General features: G+C 39.2%; 1 protein-coding gene across 1 annotated transcript; it reads left to right on the forward strand.

Annotated features, from left to right (window-relative positions):
• The first annotated feature begins 5,629 nt into the window (after positions 1–5,629).
• On the forward strand, positions 5,630–14,650 carry LOC103720955 (uncharacterized). Its single transcript, XM_008810936.6, has 3 exons — positions 5,630–5,844; positions 5,933–6,138; positions 14,066–14,650. Exons 1-3 carry the CDS (start codon positions 5,752–5,754, stop codon positions 14,361–14,363), a joined length of 597 nt encoding a protein of 198 aa, XP_008809158.1. The 5' UTR covers positions 5,630–5,751; the 3' UTR covers positions 14,364–14,650.
• Positions 14,651–16,255: the final 1,605 nt, after the last annotated feature.

The following is a 16,255-nucleotide window of genomic DNA, read 5'->3' on the forward strand; positions in this document are numbered from 1 at the left end:
TAGAATCTATCCGTTACATAACCGAGATTGGATCCGTTCTAATACCATTTATCACAACTTAGAATCTCACTTAAAATTGAAAAAAACTAACTAGTAAATGTTATTTAGGTTCATTAGTCTTATTTAAATATTCAAAATCTAACCATTGCATAGCCAATGTGAAAATAAATATACATACGCACGGATCCTCACAAAAAAAGAAAAAGTTTAATTAAGCAAAAATCAAGATTTTTAATATAAATTTAATTAGGATAAGAAAGCCGTATCTCTGCGTTCTCCAAATACTACCGTCCAGAATTCTCAAACTAAATGACTGATCTAAAGAGACCCAAAATGATAATCTTTCTAAACTTAAATTTACTGATACACCTAAAACTCAGGCATGTTAGTCTTTTTTTTGCTTTAATCTGAAATAAAGTAGCTTTCCAGAAACAAAAAACCTAACCTCGATGACATCTGGAATCTATCAACTTCGATGTCCCATAATAACAGCCAAAAACTCTCCATTCAAGAGACGTAATTGCAATTCTTATGTCCCAATAGGAAGAGAGCATGGATAATAGTCTAATCTCGCATGCTTGACCAATAACTTCGACAAAATTCTAGTAAGAACAATGATATTTTCTACAGGACTCAGTTTTAATCATCTATGACTACAGAAGCAATACAAAATAGAGAAGATGCACTTAAGAGTAAAATATCAATAACAATGATACTTTTTTTCATGGTATCAACGACACGAACAGATTAATATACAACAGAACGCAAATAGGAGAACCATCGTCGGCGCTACAGGATTCAAAAGCCATCAGCCGGATAGATTACTACCAGAAACATTTAAAAGCTCCCCCACCCGGAGGAGTTAGGGTTTTAATAAGACGAAAGCGTTTGAAAGAGCGAACGGAGGGGAGGAGGGTTTAGGATTTCGGCGAGAAGCCACTAGAGACGGATTTGAAGTCGAGGTGAGAAGCGGTCGCCGTGGATTCATTTGATTCGAAGGGAATGCGGGGCAAAGGAGACGTGTTTCCCAATTGTCTGGTCCACGTGGGCCAACTTCTTTCCCTTGTCTACGTACGGGTTCCCCTGTTTGCTCGGCTTTGGCATCTCCTCCCAGGTGGGCAACGAGCTCGGAGCCAACCGCTCAGACTGCGCCCGTGCCTCGGCCGCCGTGCCCTTGGTGCTCTCGGCCGTGATGGGCTTCGCGGCGAGGAGGTTCTCGACGGGGCGGACGTTCACGGACGACGGGAAGATACTCCGACTGATGGTGGCGACCCTGCCGATCGTGGGGTTGCGCGAGCTCGCGCGGGATCTGCCCGCGGACGGTGGCGGCGGGGGAGCGCGCGGCCGGGCCCAAGCGAACCACGTCGATTCTGCCTTTTTAACGGCTTGTCCGATGACGTTGGAGATGAGATGATGAGCCCCGGACGGCGGTGGATGACCTGGCAGAGTTCGCAGCTCTGGACGCCGGCCTCGTGGAGGACGGTGAGGAAGGGAGTGAGGACTTTGTGGATTCTCAACCAGCTGAAATCAAATTAAAAATTGTTTCTAATGACCAAATAATGAATCTATTTTCACTACAAGAATCTCTGGTAGCGAGTTTAAGGGAATTATTTCAAAATTTCTAAATGAAACTTTGATTATTGAAGGAAATCTAGAGTAAGCCTCAAGAGAACATGCAAGGCATGTTAATCCATCATCTATCATACTCCAAACCCATCTCCAGAGGTAGATCATATGACATGGCTGCATAACTCCTAAGGCAGTGCCTTAAAGGTCATTAGAGATCATGCAAGATCCATAAAATGAACAAAATTCATAGCACCAAAAATCTAAATTAATATATAATTGTCTTAATATATCCAACTATGTAAATTCACCATGATCAAATAATCAAACTTAATTAATTTAAAAACTTTCAAATGTTCATTTTGGCACTAGAAAATAAACTAGCTAATTAACGATTTCATTGCTCGAACTTTGCATCCAATCCAATCGAGACTAAGCATCTTGAGACATGGAAAAAAAAAGCGATTGAGCTTTATAGCCCAATAAAAATTTCCACACACCAACACTATTAGTATAATAATAAATAAAAAATTATCAAATAACTATTATTTATATAAATTGCATGCCATAAAATACCAGAATTATAAAACGTGCATAGAAAAAACAGATCTTTTGTGCAATAAATCACATCTAATAAATATCTTAGATTAGTATATATTGGATCCGATAACATTTAGATTCTTAACTTTGGACAACCACAACCATGATTCCGATCTTTGGCGGGACATCAACAGTATCACATTTTCAATCTGTGGTGGGGCATCAACAACTACTAGGTTTCTAGCCCATGATAGGGCATCAATAATGTAGCTAGTTCAGAGTACCACTACCCACCATTTAGATGTAAAATTCATTTGCATGCTTGTTAAGTAAATATAATTTAAGGCCATATTTTTTTTTTCAAAATTTGATGTACGCAAGTACCATAGTCGACGCAAACCAAAATCAGTAATAAATGATACATAAATTCACAAAGAACCATATATAGTTAACATATAAGTGTACAATGAGCAATTATCATATACCACGCAAAGCAAAATGACTAATGCAAAAAATTAGCTTATGGATATTGGTGATTAATGTTTGAAAATTCTTATCTTTATTGGTGATAGACTCAACTTAGCATGTACCAACCTTTAACTCGATTTAAGAACAAGAGTGCATGATCCCCAGCCCAAGGCCTTCTTGCACAGATGGTTGCTCCCCTATGCAATTAAATCCAAACATCAAAATCCTAAAATGGAAAAATGATAGCCCGGTATCCTCTTCTGGGTCACCAAAGGGTTCATTGAGTGGAAACTTGGGACCATCCACCAGGTCCCCTTGGCTAGTTAGAGAGAGAGAGAGAGAGAGAGAGAGAGAGAGAGAGAGAGAGAGAGAGAGAGAAGAGCGGGTAGAGAGGAGAGATGGATGCAAGGGTGGTGTCCCATAGCGGCGATAGCCGGATAACGACATCCCATGGTGGTGAGAGTTCACGACAGTAATCGACGACGATGGTCGGCTTGCAAGATAGGAACAGGAGAGATGGATGCAAGGGTGGTGTCCCATAGCGGCGATAGCCGGATAACGACATCCCATGGTGGTGAGAGTTCACGACAGTAATCGACGACGATGGTCGGCTTGCAAGATAGGAACAACATAAAAGAAAACATAGGTGGCAGCCATTTTGCTTAGACTTTGTCACAATTTAGGATCTCACCCAAAATGGTTAGCCGAAAGATATTATTTGGATTCCTTGATCCGGTATAAGTACCTAAAATCTACCAAACGAATAACCGATGTGGGACTAAATATACGCCCTGCACGAGTCCTCACATATTTTCTCCGTTTAAGCTTTGACGTTCTCGTCAGGCTAAAGGTTTAAATCCATTTAAATCTAATCACAAACACTATGATCGGTCCATAGTCAGCCCCAATGGATCTGTGTTGTTGTATCTTTTAGTCTATATAGGTTATGGGCTGGATTCGCTCGGATACCATTTGTCACAACTCAGGATATTATCCAAAATAGTTAGCCAAAAGGTATTATTTGAGTTTTTTGGTACTGTATAAGTACCCAAAATCTATCCAGCGAATAACTAATATGAGACTAAATACATGTCCGCATAAGTCCTCACACAGAGGTTCCTTGCTGGAAACCTTTCGATAAATGGACTTTTGTGCTGGTTGATCTCCTGCCTTTTTTTCCAGTTTCGGCCGACCTCATCATACCTTAGTGTCAACCGACTTTGGCGTATCTCGTTCTCGGCTAACTTCAACACACCTCTGATGGTGACCGATCTTAATCCAGATCCTCACATCAACAAGTTACATCCAAAGATCTACAAAATTAAAACTTCAAGGTCTTATGACTTCTGGAATATAGGTTGCCGCTAACTATAAGCCAACTTTTTTTTTTGTACAAGCATGGCTTTTTGTACTTATCATGGCTGATCAACCAACTTGTTAATCCTATCTTTTTAGAAATTTATTTTAGTTGTTAATCGTTAAAATCATTCTTTTGAAAAAAGAATAGATCTTAATTTCATTTCGTTTTGGCTATGGCACTCAAATCCTGGTGTAATAGTCCTTGAGCCACTTAAAGAAAGAAACTGTCCTACCAGCACAGCGTGGCACCCATGGAAAGAGATATGGAAGCGATTAAGGGGCGAAACATAAAAAACGGAGCCCTGCAAGGCTTTTGATTTGTGTACACCTCTGTCCGCTGTGCTTTACCATACACCCGATGATAATACTAGAAAACCCAATAAAACACGGAAATCTTCCCTTCTTCACCGTCCGACCCACTCGGTCCCCTCCGCTTCCAGACTCCAGACTCCGGTATCATATGGGTAGAAAAAGAAAACTTTTAATTTTGCCCATATTTCCACTAATATCTAGTTAAAAAAAAAACTAAAAATCAAAAACTCTTTCTATCAATGGAGTCTTCAATTTCATGATTAAAAAAAAATAAAATAAAATAAAATTGTATGTGGTATTTTTTATTTCTAAAATATATTTTTTACCGCTATATTCTACATAGTTAAGTAGTACACACCAAACAAATTAATTATCTAACAAGTCAATACATATATTTAGATCGATCGATATATAGTTTCTAAAATATAGTGCCACCAGTATACATTATATGGTTAGATGATACATATTTAGTAAATTAGTCATTTGGAACCCAATACACACTTACAAGCAAATTAATGCATAGTTTGCAGAATATCATTTTCACCAAAACATACTCTATGGCTGGTGATACACATTCATCGACTTTTTGATACGTATTACAAGCTTATTTGATATACTCAGTAATGATTTAATACATACATTCAGGTAAATCGATACACAGCTTTTAGAATATACTTTTTATCAATACATACTACATAATTAGATGATACACACCAACAAATTAGTCATTTAGCAAGCTAATATATACCTTTAGATAAATTAATATATAAGTTTTTAGAACATAGTGTTCATCAGTACTAGTACAGAATTTTCTAGCTTTGTCTTATATAATAAATTATATACATACCATTTCTTAGATTTTGTGAATTTTTATGTACAAATATTAGAAAAGAGAGGGAAATTTGGAGGAGGAGAAAGAAATTTGGAAGGAAAAAAAAAGATTTCATGATAGGAATAGGATAGATGGTTTGATAGGAAAGAGAGTAGATGAAAATATTTGATGAGGAGGAAAAAGGATATGGATGGACTTTTTTTATATACAATTTTTTTTTTTTTTGACGCATGCAGTTTTTTTTTAGTTATTAGATTGATGGGCTCCATTAATAAAAGTAGCACTCTTCTTATTTTATTTTTATTTTTTTAAATAGGCATCAGAAAAAATATAATAAAATAAAAAAAATTATTTAATATAAATATTCTATAATGTCAGCCTAATTGTTTTTTGTTTCGGCCGCTTTGTTTTTTAATTACTCAATCATTCAAACGGACAATAGTTAGCTCCCAAATTCCCAATACATGTCAAAATCGTCAGCGCCGGTCAAAAAGGTGGCAGTAAACGAGAAAAGAGTAAAAAAAGCAAGAGCAGCGGCAGAGACGTTAGATGAACGAAACAAAGGGAAAGTAGGGCTCGCTGGAGAGTAGAGAGGTAGACTGGAATATAAGATTTCCAAGAAGCGAGTAAGGTATAAGGGGATCTCATAATCTCAGCGGGGAACAGTAGTGGTGATGGGGATCTCCATTCCGGTGGTGGTCGTGATCTTGTTCCTCGACCTCTTCGCCTTTGTCCTCGCCGTGGGAGCAGAGATGAGAAGGAGCACGGTGAGTTCTCTCACTCCCTTTTCCCCTTCTTCTATCTCCCTTGCCCTTTGTTTCCAACTTTTTCTTCCTTAATTCTCTTATTATAAAGGGGAGGGTGGTGCCAGACGAGTATGATGAGCGGACGTACTGCCAGTACGACTCGGACGCGTCGACGGCGTACGGGATGGGGGCGTTCGGGATGCTGCTGGTGAGCCAGGCGGTGGTGAGCGCCGTCACCCGCTGCCTCTTCTTCGGCCGGGGGCTCACTGCCGGTGGGCCCAGGGCCTGCGCCGTTGCTTCCTTCGCGCTCTCCTGGTAAGTTCGGTCACTTCGATTTATTGCTAAGTGATCACATTACCGTTTAAATTTTCCATCGCCTTTCTTGATTACTTGCTGTCACCGGGAGATGGAGACAAGCATTGGAGACATCGGACGGTGGCTAATTATTCTATACCTTCTCTTCCTCCATTAATCTACTTTTGATTGATTTTTCTAATTGAAGAAGACTCCGAGTCTACTCACAAGCACACTTGGAAATGCTTAACAAAAAGGTGTCTTCGTCGTAGATCTTGCCAGTGGATTCTTTGCCTCGTAGTCGTTTAATTTATTTTAACGAAAAAAGGGGAAATAACGTAGTTTTCAAGATTGTTATCTTCGTGAATTGTGCATGATTTTCAAAATCAATTGACACAAACTATTTCACTCGGAATATCTCTACAATATGAGTTGGGGAAAGCTGGGTATATAACTGTTCTAGCACGTTATTAGGATGCTCTGGACAAAGGCGACTTGGTTGCATTTGATTATTATGATTCCAGATCACAAACGTTTGTTCCTTTCATAGATGAATAAAATATGGCAAGATCAATGACATGACAGGAAAAAGGACTTGACTTTTAGGACTTAGCAGTATCTCTTAATCGCTTCTCGCGGCAGTCACAGTCTAAGAGTCGGATCCTTCTTCTCTTGTATAAATCAATTTATACAAGATCCATATTTACGGAGTTGGAGTTCAAGACCTTAGGTAAGATAAATCAAAGTTGCAACAATAATTATGGAAAAGCTTGATATAATATTTGAGAGAGCCCTATATAGGAATGCTTAGTGAGAGAGCATTCATGAAGCTGATCCAAATAGTTGGACAAAGGTCTGATGGTTGTAGTTATAATTATGGCTTGGCTGGTTTCATGCATGTATTTTTAAATTTGAGGTCTACATCTTATTTAAATATTCTGACTACATAGGAACTTTGAAATGGAAAAAATCCAATCATCATTCAAGCTTTTTCCTTGTCAACTATGGGAGCTGAGTTGAGAAGCTTCCATGAAATTTCGGACAGATTTTTTAATTTGGTGTCAAAATAAGCCCATTTCTGAAGATAATTATCAGATATTATGAAATATCAGCTTTCACAAAGTGTAAGAAGTGAATCCTCAACCTAATTGAAAGGAAAATCGTACTAGAAATAATGAAGGTGGAAGATTTTTATTTAATGAAAAAGTTAATAATCTGAAGAATACATTTCTCAAAATTTATGCATAACATCCTGAAAGAATCCTCATACTTTCTCCAGAGGGTGGGATTCTTTTCTAGTACTTCTCTAGAAAGGAAGAATGACAACTTAACTAGGCTTCAAGAAAATTAAAAATTGGGATGCAACACTAAAGGTTAACTGACATGAATGGATGAACCTTATCTTACCTATATGCTCTCTCTCTCTCTCTCAAATATTGACAACCTTTGGAGGTAGATATTGCTAAATTGTTTTGTTAACTCACTTATCGAAATCCACTTATGTGCATGGCTCCCGTAAAAGGAATAAATATGGTTTCTGATTTAAGTTTGCTTCAAGGCTAGCTGAACCAGACCAAACCGTCCGGTTTGGCCCGTACTAAGCCGATCCGGGTGGGGGGGGGGATCGGGTCGGTTTGCCTATTGAATTTGGGGCCGGTTTCAAACTGGTCGGAAAGGACTGGAACCGGTCGGAACTGGTCGCGAATTGGCCAAAATCGTTTGGAACTGGCCGGTTCCAATTGAAATCAGTGTGAACCAGATGGTTGGCACCAATTCAGGTTGGTTCGAAACCGGCCCCCCTTCATGTTCCTTTTTTTTTTTGTCAAAATGAGGTGCTGGGAAGGCCCGAGAAGTTTTGGGAAGGCCAGAAAGTTTCTCAGGTCTTCCCAACGTTCATTGTGTTTTGAACTTCTCCTCTCCCCCCTCCCCCCCACCACGGCGAAAATCATATCGCTCGTGCAGGTCATCATTGATAATGGGCCACAATAAAAGGCTGCTGGGGAGATCTTGATGGAGCAGCGACTATATATTTTTTGAACCCAATGTGTTGCACATTATATCAGATAGTGGATATTTATAGGATGCAACAGACAGTTGAGACAGCCTAAACCATCACCAGATATATTTATAACCATGCATGTGCCCTATCATTAATGAGGAGGTATGCAGGGAGAGAGATCTAGAGACTAGGAGTGACATGGTTTGCTACCAATTATGTTGTATTTGATAGCTTTCTTGAGAGGAAAGCAACCCTACATCTGATATTTGTCAGCTCCGAGTGGCAGCAATGTATATTTGCGAGGGTTGGCACTAAAGAGAGCACTGTCGAGGACTTGGTGATGAGTGAATGCTATCAAATCATTGTACGAAGTGCTTCAAGCCATAGACAACGAAAGATACCCTTAGATGGGCTTGTTGTATTGTATGATAGAGAGGGTAAAGATTCAGATCAAGTAGGCAGATTCAACGATGCCTAAGAGTACATCGACATCATTGAGCAGCTATGGGACTACCCGATGGGTAGGGACTTGCATCTGTAAAGTAAGCAGAATATTGAAAATTAGACTGCTCCTATACTTGTATAATTTTACTAAGATAATAAGGAACTCTATCTACAACATATTATTTGAACTCGAGGTTTCAGTTCTTTTGGTCGTTTTGTGTAATGTGATTTATGACATGGAGTCTGAGCCAAAAGTTGTGATCCTATGTTTAGAAAAGGTAAGTTAACTTAAGTGACATGTGTAAGTTAATTGATATCTTCAATTATTAATATATTACAATACTTTTTTTTTTTATAGACCAGAATATTTAGAGAGGGCACTAAGGGCTTTAGAGTCTCAGCAACTGTCGTAAGAAAAGTATGAATCTAGGTATATTACATATTAAAAGGACATTTACTTGGCGTTAGTGGTTATTAATATGATACTATCTTATATGTAGTTTTCTTCAATATTTGTGCAGTTAAATGGTGGATTTATTTTGGTTTGTCTGTGAAAAATCTTAAGTGACTAGCTATTCGATCCTCTCCTAGATGGCCTCCTCGAGTGGCTGCGAGCGCCACTGGTCCTCCTTCGCTCTTATTCACAGCAAGCAGAGGGCACGAAGAGTAAGTAGGCAGAGAGGAGCATGAAGGGTAAGCAGACAGAGAGGAGCACAAAGGGTAAGCAGGTAGAGAGTGGCACGAAAGATAAGCATGCAGCTATTTAGTAAACAAAAAAAAAAATAAAAGGCACTTGCAACCCCCATGGAGAGTGTGGGGGAGGAGCTAGTTCACTCAGATTTAGAGATCAGGAGCAGCAATTCTGGTGGTCATAGATCTGCTGACTAGAGAGAAAGTGGAGGACATGAGACTACTGTTTATGAGACAGCTGCAGAGTAGTCTTCAATTTACCTGAGTTTCAATTTATGCATACTACACAAGATAGAGACCACAGTGCACGATCCGGTAGATACCTCGAGGATACGATTGTATATAGAAAACGAGCTTCTCGAGGCTATTCAAAAGGACATAATGCAGCTGTAGATGACCTTGCACGTGGAGTAGAATTCATAGATGTATCAGATTTTGAGTCGTATATTGTATCCTATTATTTGTAGCCATAGACAACCTATGAGTCATGCCGATACAGATATGAATATGGTGCCTCTAAGACATCGTCTTCCGATGGCTACCATCTTACGCGGCCTAGAGCATCTTACGGGTTGAATTTTGTTGCCGACTTATTCGGATAGGCCTCTTCATAGATGTATTATGAGCCATAGTATATCTCAGAGCCAGAGCTTCAGCGAGAGGTCCGAGAGTGCTTATAATCCAAAGCACATTTTTTATGTAATTAACATACAAGACTACAAAGCCGTTTGGTTACAGGGGTGGGTAGATGTGCCTCCGGACTATGTTAATGATCCGAATATTTACGAGAGGCATCGCCACTTGATAGAATTTTAGATATCGGTATGCACGTTGTACTTTAAATATATATAATTGATTGTTTTATTTTATATTTTTCATCTCACTAGTTGATTTTAGGATATTTCATTTTGCTTTTTGTAGCATCCAACATTTCACTAATCATTTTATGTTTTGTATCACTTTAAAACAATAAGATACATCATTTAGATTAAATCGAAATCATAGAAACATAAAAAAATATAAAAAATTAAATTATACTTAAAATTATTGAAAAAGTTGAAAAGATTGATTATCAATTAATTAAACTTGAAAAACTTAAAAAAATGAATTGGCATGCCCAAGTGTACTGTGTCGGTATGATACCGAATCGGTACTGTACTGACCCACTTGCCGACTGGTATGGGTCCTAGTACCGGTTCGCCGGACCTTGGTTTGCTTTGTGTCTCGCTTAATGTAAATGTATGAGAATAAAGGCATGTCAAAAATGCCTCTCACTGAAGCATGAAGTGCGACAAGTCTCAAAAAGTTTGCATTTATACAACATGACTGATCTGGAATGATGCATTGTCTAAATATGACAATAACAATTGTTTGGTATTGAGCTTTATGCTTAATCATCTAATAGATCTTGCAAAACATTATGTTGATTTTCCATCAACTTGAATTGATACAAGGTGTTTTTTCCCCTACTTATGGTTGCACTTATTCCAACAATCTATAAAATGGTGACGTGTATATGTAATAACAAGGTCATTTTCTGTTGAATTGCTTCTTTTGTTTCCTCTTTTATTGTTGTCTTTGCCTTTCCTTTGTGAAGCCCTCGTGCATAGAATAGTATTCACATCTTTTATGTTCAAGACTAAAAGAGCCTCGGAATGTTAGTCTTGGCTTTTTCATGGCTAAGAGGCACTCTAGTAGTAAACTGGATTGGTAATGCATCTTGATGATTTTGATTTTCCATAGTCTTGTCCTTTAACTTGAGATTATGGTCATCTGTCTTTGAGTATGAATCAGTTGCTTAAAGAGACAAAGACATAATCTATTTATAGTTGAAGTGGTTTAAGATTCCTTGAGAAGTACCAGGCAGGCTAGCTGGCTGCACTTTCATAAGGACATATGTTCATCTTAATAGTGCGCAAGTTCTAGCTGGTTCACCTCCATGATATGATAGGCCAGCTTGGTCTGCTGGTGTGCATGCCAAAGGTGCTATTTATAAGGAGATCCTTGTGATCCTTTTTCATGTTTGTGACAAACTAATGGAAGACTCATAGTTCATGGATTCTCTAAAATTTAATACAACTAAAACAAGTCTACATAGTGTACTGAGATCTGAAATTTATACAAGGTCATGCTTTAGACATACAAGATTCATGATTGGTCTTGTTTATGTTTGAACTTGCATATAAAACTATCTTAACGATGGAGTAAATGTTGATTCTCACAAAAGATCAAGGAGGCAGAGCTCCTAAAAAGATAATGAGATCTTATTTTTCTGGCACATAATGAGATCTTTTAAGAGTCATCTGAACAAAGTTTTAGTATACTTGATAAAACACACTGGGTATACTTGATAAATCATAATTTAGTCATACTCATTAAATATATTTATTTTTATATAGATCCATTTATGGGGTAATGTTGATGTGAATTTAGGAAGTTTTAAAAAATTGATTTAGTTATAGTTGTTTAGCACTAGCTATTGGCATAAGCAGTAGGATTGCTTGAATTATCCATTTTTGGGGATTGAATTGGTGACAAATTCCAAGAGATGGTTGAGGGTGCATTGCTGAAAGTAAAATGTTCCTGCAACGAAGCATCTCGTGCCATGGACCTTGTGTTGAGCTGATCTTTGTAGTAATAAGTTCTTAGATCCTATGGTTTTGGTACAAACTTCTACTTCTTGCTTCTTAATGCGATACTTTTCCAGATCATGGTTACCCTGTAAATGTCTCCTTTTTCCAATAAAATTAGTTTTCTTGAGATAAAAGAAAACGCCAAACTGAATGACAGATATGCAATAAGTAACACTTTGAAGATTTGGCTAAGTTTATTTTGCCATCTATATGTTTAGTCGGCTTACCAAATAATATTCTATTCAAAATTTCTAGAATTCATTTTATGGGTCGGATGCAACCACATTTATTTCTTTCTGTTGTTTTAATTTGCTTATTTTGTGGTGAGCATATTTTAGTGTTTCCCACATTAAATCCCCAGCTGTTGAAGCTGTACGTTATCTTTATTACTTAAGCGGTTAAGCCTACTAGCCTACTAGGTCTTGATGACTTTGAGGATTAAGAGCTCTTTCAACTCTGAATGGGATATGCATGCTGTATTGTTGCTTGCCTGCAGCATCATTAGCTTTTTCAGTCTATTCTATATCTGTTTATGATGTAAAAATAACAAAATAAGTCTTGCAACATCAGACAAACTTGATGACGTTGATTAAAATTTACAAAATGCATGCATTAACCATATCTTCAGGGATATATGTATTTTTAACCTGTTCTCTGATCATTTTGCTAACTAACCAGAACCAACTTTTAGAAAGAAGATTGCGATATCTATTAGTGTATTGAAAAATTTATCAGAAGAATAGTATAAGGACATTTTGATTTCTGATTAAATTAATGAATTTTGATATATTTTCATCTGACAAGCCATTCACAAGAGTGTATACCTATTAGTATGGTAGTTAACTGTGTAATGTATCTGTTCTTAGGATGTATATTCTCATATTATCTCTTTTTTGTGCTAGCAGGTAGCCTTGGTAGTCAGATGCTAATCTATGAATACTGAAATTGGCCTAGCATTTTCCAAATGATTGAGGTTTCTCTTTTTTGTTATACATATGCCATATCAAATTAGTAATGAGATTCTAAAATGCAAGGTTTACAAAACCGGTACCATGACTTGTACCGATTAGATACCGGGCTGGTACGATATAGTATTGTATCCTGCCAACATAGTATACATGCCGGTGCTAATTAGGTGCCGGTGAGCGGAGACGAGCAAGTGAGAGAGAAGAAAAGGTGGAGAGAGAAGGGGAGGTGGATTGAGGGCCAAAGATCATCTATCAGGCTTGAAGATTGTCGATCAAGGGTTGGAGGTCGTCGATTGGGTGCCGGAGGTCATCCATCGGGTGCTGGAGGTTGTCGATCGGGACTGGTGGTTGTCAATTGAGGTCGAGGTCGTCAATTAAAGGTCGGAGCTTGTTAATTTAGGGTTGGAGCTTGTTAAATTGGGGTCAGAGCTTGTTAATTGGGGGTTGAAACTCATCAATCGGTTCAAAGCTTGTCGATTAGGACTCGAAGGTTATGGATCAAGGTCGGAGGTTGTCGATTGAGACTAGAGATCATCAATCGGGGTTGGCGCCATAAGCTAGGTCTCCCATGGCATCGTCATCAAAAGATGAGGGGATTTGGAGGGTGAGGCTAAGGGGGGAGAGGGCCATAGCTAGGCTTTTGAAGAGGAGAGGAGAGAGAGAGAGAGAGAGATTGAATGTGGGGAGTCTGGAGTTTTGTAAAAAGGCCCAATTCGGCCCGGACGAGCCCGGTTAGAATCATCTGAAACCAAGTGGAATTGGTCGGTTTAGCTTAGTTTGGACTAGATCTAACCAACTCTTACCCTTTTTCGTTTTGGGTGGCTCTGGTTTCTAACTGGTTCGGTTCGATATGCCCGTTTGAGATGGTTCGGTAGACACTGCTGAAGGGGCATTTTATGAATTAGTTCTTGTCCTAGAAATACCATTTGTGTGACAGTGATCCCAAACTAGTATGGCGGATGGCACCCTGCCCTACTCGTGGTAGTTTTGATTCAAATCCTATAGGGGACCTTGGCATGTTGCCGAGAAAGATGCACGATGATCAAAAATAAAATGAACACAAATGCTGAAAACTGACTGAGAGACCTTGCATAGGGGAAATATCTGTAATGACTGTTATAAACAGTAGGAACTGCAACATGAAAATTCCATTCAGTGATGTGACCCGTGACACCCAAAATAGATCAATTTATTATGTTTGTTCCGATCTCCAGGTTGAGTTTTGCGGTGGCGGAAGCATGCCTGTTGGCAGGGTCAGCTAGGAATGCATACCACACGAAGTATCTGGGCTACTACGCGAAGCGAGACTTGTCATCATGTGCAGCATTGCGGAAAGGGGTCTTTGCAGCGGCAGCTGCATTGATTCTGGTTTCCATGGTGGCGTCGCTCTTATTTTATTGGAGCTACTCCAAGGCTGACACTGGAGGATGGGTGAGGCACCAAAATGAGGGTGGCGTGGGAATGGCAGAGTATGGTCCAGATAAAGGTGAGGCTGGAGTGCCCAAGACTTAAAGAGGTTCTGGTTGTATAATTCTGTTTTCTTATAACGATATGAGAGTTTCTTTTGCTGTTAAGATTATGAAGTTAATGCTGGTAAAACATCAACCAGGGGGACAACCCTGGAAAAAGTCTCATACAGTAATATATCTTTCTGAGGATCATGTTGTTCTTATGAAAGAACGATAGCGGTTGGCCACTACTAATTTCATCTGGGGTCCTGTCTTGCCAGTTTTATGTGAATTCCATCCATCTTAATGAGTGGATTAGCATCATAATTAAAGGTTGTGTCATGCGATCAAGTTTGCTGCTTGTGACTCTTGACATAATTCAGTGTCATTTTTTGACTCGACCTTCAGGTCATCCGCACTTCTTACATGTGGGTGGAAACAAGCATGAATACTGGCACTGGTTTTAAGATTATTGTAATTGGGATGATGAGCGTCTGTCATCGTCAATACTGCTGTAGGCAATCCACATCATAAAATGGTTTAAATCCCCAGGTTGGAACCCCTTTTCAGCCAACAGCATTTGATCCAAATATCTTTACGGGGCATTAGCTAATTAAGTAGGGGGAACTTGGGAAATTTGTACCTCCCACAAAAATATAAGTGCTCATGCTATTTTTGACTTCCCAGTTGAGTCTATCTTGCAGCTTCAGCAGAATGTCCTAAAAATAATCCTCCAATTCTGTAGAACCTGTCCTAGCCGGCATACACCGTCAGACAAATCATTTAAACCGACAAAGAGTTAGGGTCACTGAATACATCAGTATCATGGCTAAGGCCTGAGCTCTAAAATCAACATATGAATGCCCAAATCTCCAGATTCCCTTCGTTGAGTAATATCCGCCAAGAGAATGTAAGAATCTTGCCACCAAGGTGGTAGCCTAGTGGTACTGGGCAGAAATTCTAACCTTAAGGTCCCAAGTTCGAATCGCTGCAGCGACAATTAAATTGTGGACTGGAGCTCACTACTTTGGCCACTGCTTGGATTTGAGGTATAGGACCGCTCTTGAACCGCTAGTAGCCGGGGTGGTGCCGGGTGTGACGTACTCACACTTGGGACTCGAGCCAGAGCCCAGAGGGGTAACTGAGCCGGGCCCATGGGTGGGGAGGGTATGAGTAAAACCGGTCGGGGTGCCCAACACACGGCCATTTCTGCCCGCATCGAACATTCTCCTGGCGGGGCAGGGGCCCAGTGGGGGCTGCTACGCGGGGTTGGGCTTGTCCCTTCCTCCCCCCTACCCCTTTTGCTTTAGCAAAAAAAAAAAAAAATGTAAGAATCTTCCTCCAATAGGGTCATGTCATCAAAATAAATTCCATGTTTATTAATCGAGCGATGAATTTGAACCAAGCATAAGCTGCTCATAAAATGCTCTATATCATGGAAAGTGAGATGGCTTCAGATGTCAGCATTCAACGGCCACATCAGGCATTTCTTATATATATATATATATATATATATATATATATATATATATATATATATATATATATAAAAGAGAGATGAAATCAGGCAAAGCTGAGAATTCCTCCTATCTGCGAGAAAACTTGTTTCTTTTGTAGAGCAGTAACGAATCAACTATCATGCATGATGAGTCCGGTAAAAACCAATAGAAACTATTGCTAATGATAGAAACTATTGTACCATAAGAAAACGATAGAATCTGACAGTCGCTGAAATGGGAGCAAGCATCTCATGGTAAAGATGATAATTACGAATTGAATCACAGTCCATCCCTTCTCCAAATGCAAGAAAACTGAATTTTTTTCGAGACTAGTGCCTCAGTCCAGGTTGGTAGGAGATGCTCTCCGAACAATATATTTGTTCTTGTCCCCATGGTCCTGCTGGTCCACATGTAACGGCGCGTTCAGTATCTTACTAGCAAGTCTCAGCAATACCAC

This window comes from Phoenix dactylifera, chromosome 5, assembly GCF_051530095.1.
Source record: "Phoenix dactylifera cultivar Ajwa chromosome 5, Ajwa_hap1_PhDact_Kaust_v1.1, whole genome shotgun sequence".
In the NCBI taxonomy this organism is placed as follows: Eukaryota; Viridiplantae; Streptophyta; class Magnoliopsida; order Arecales; family Arecaceae; genus Phoenix; species Phoenix dactylifera.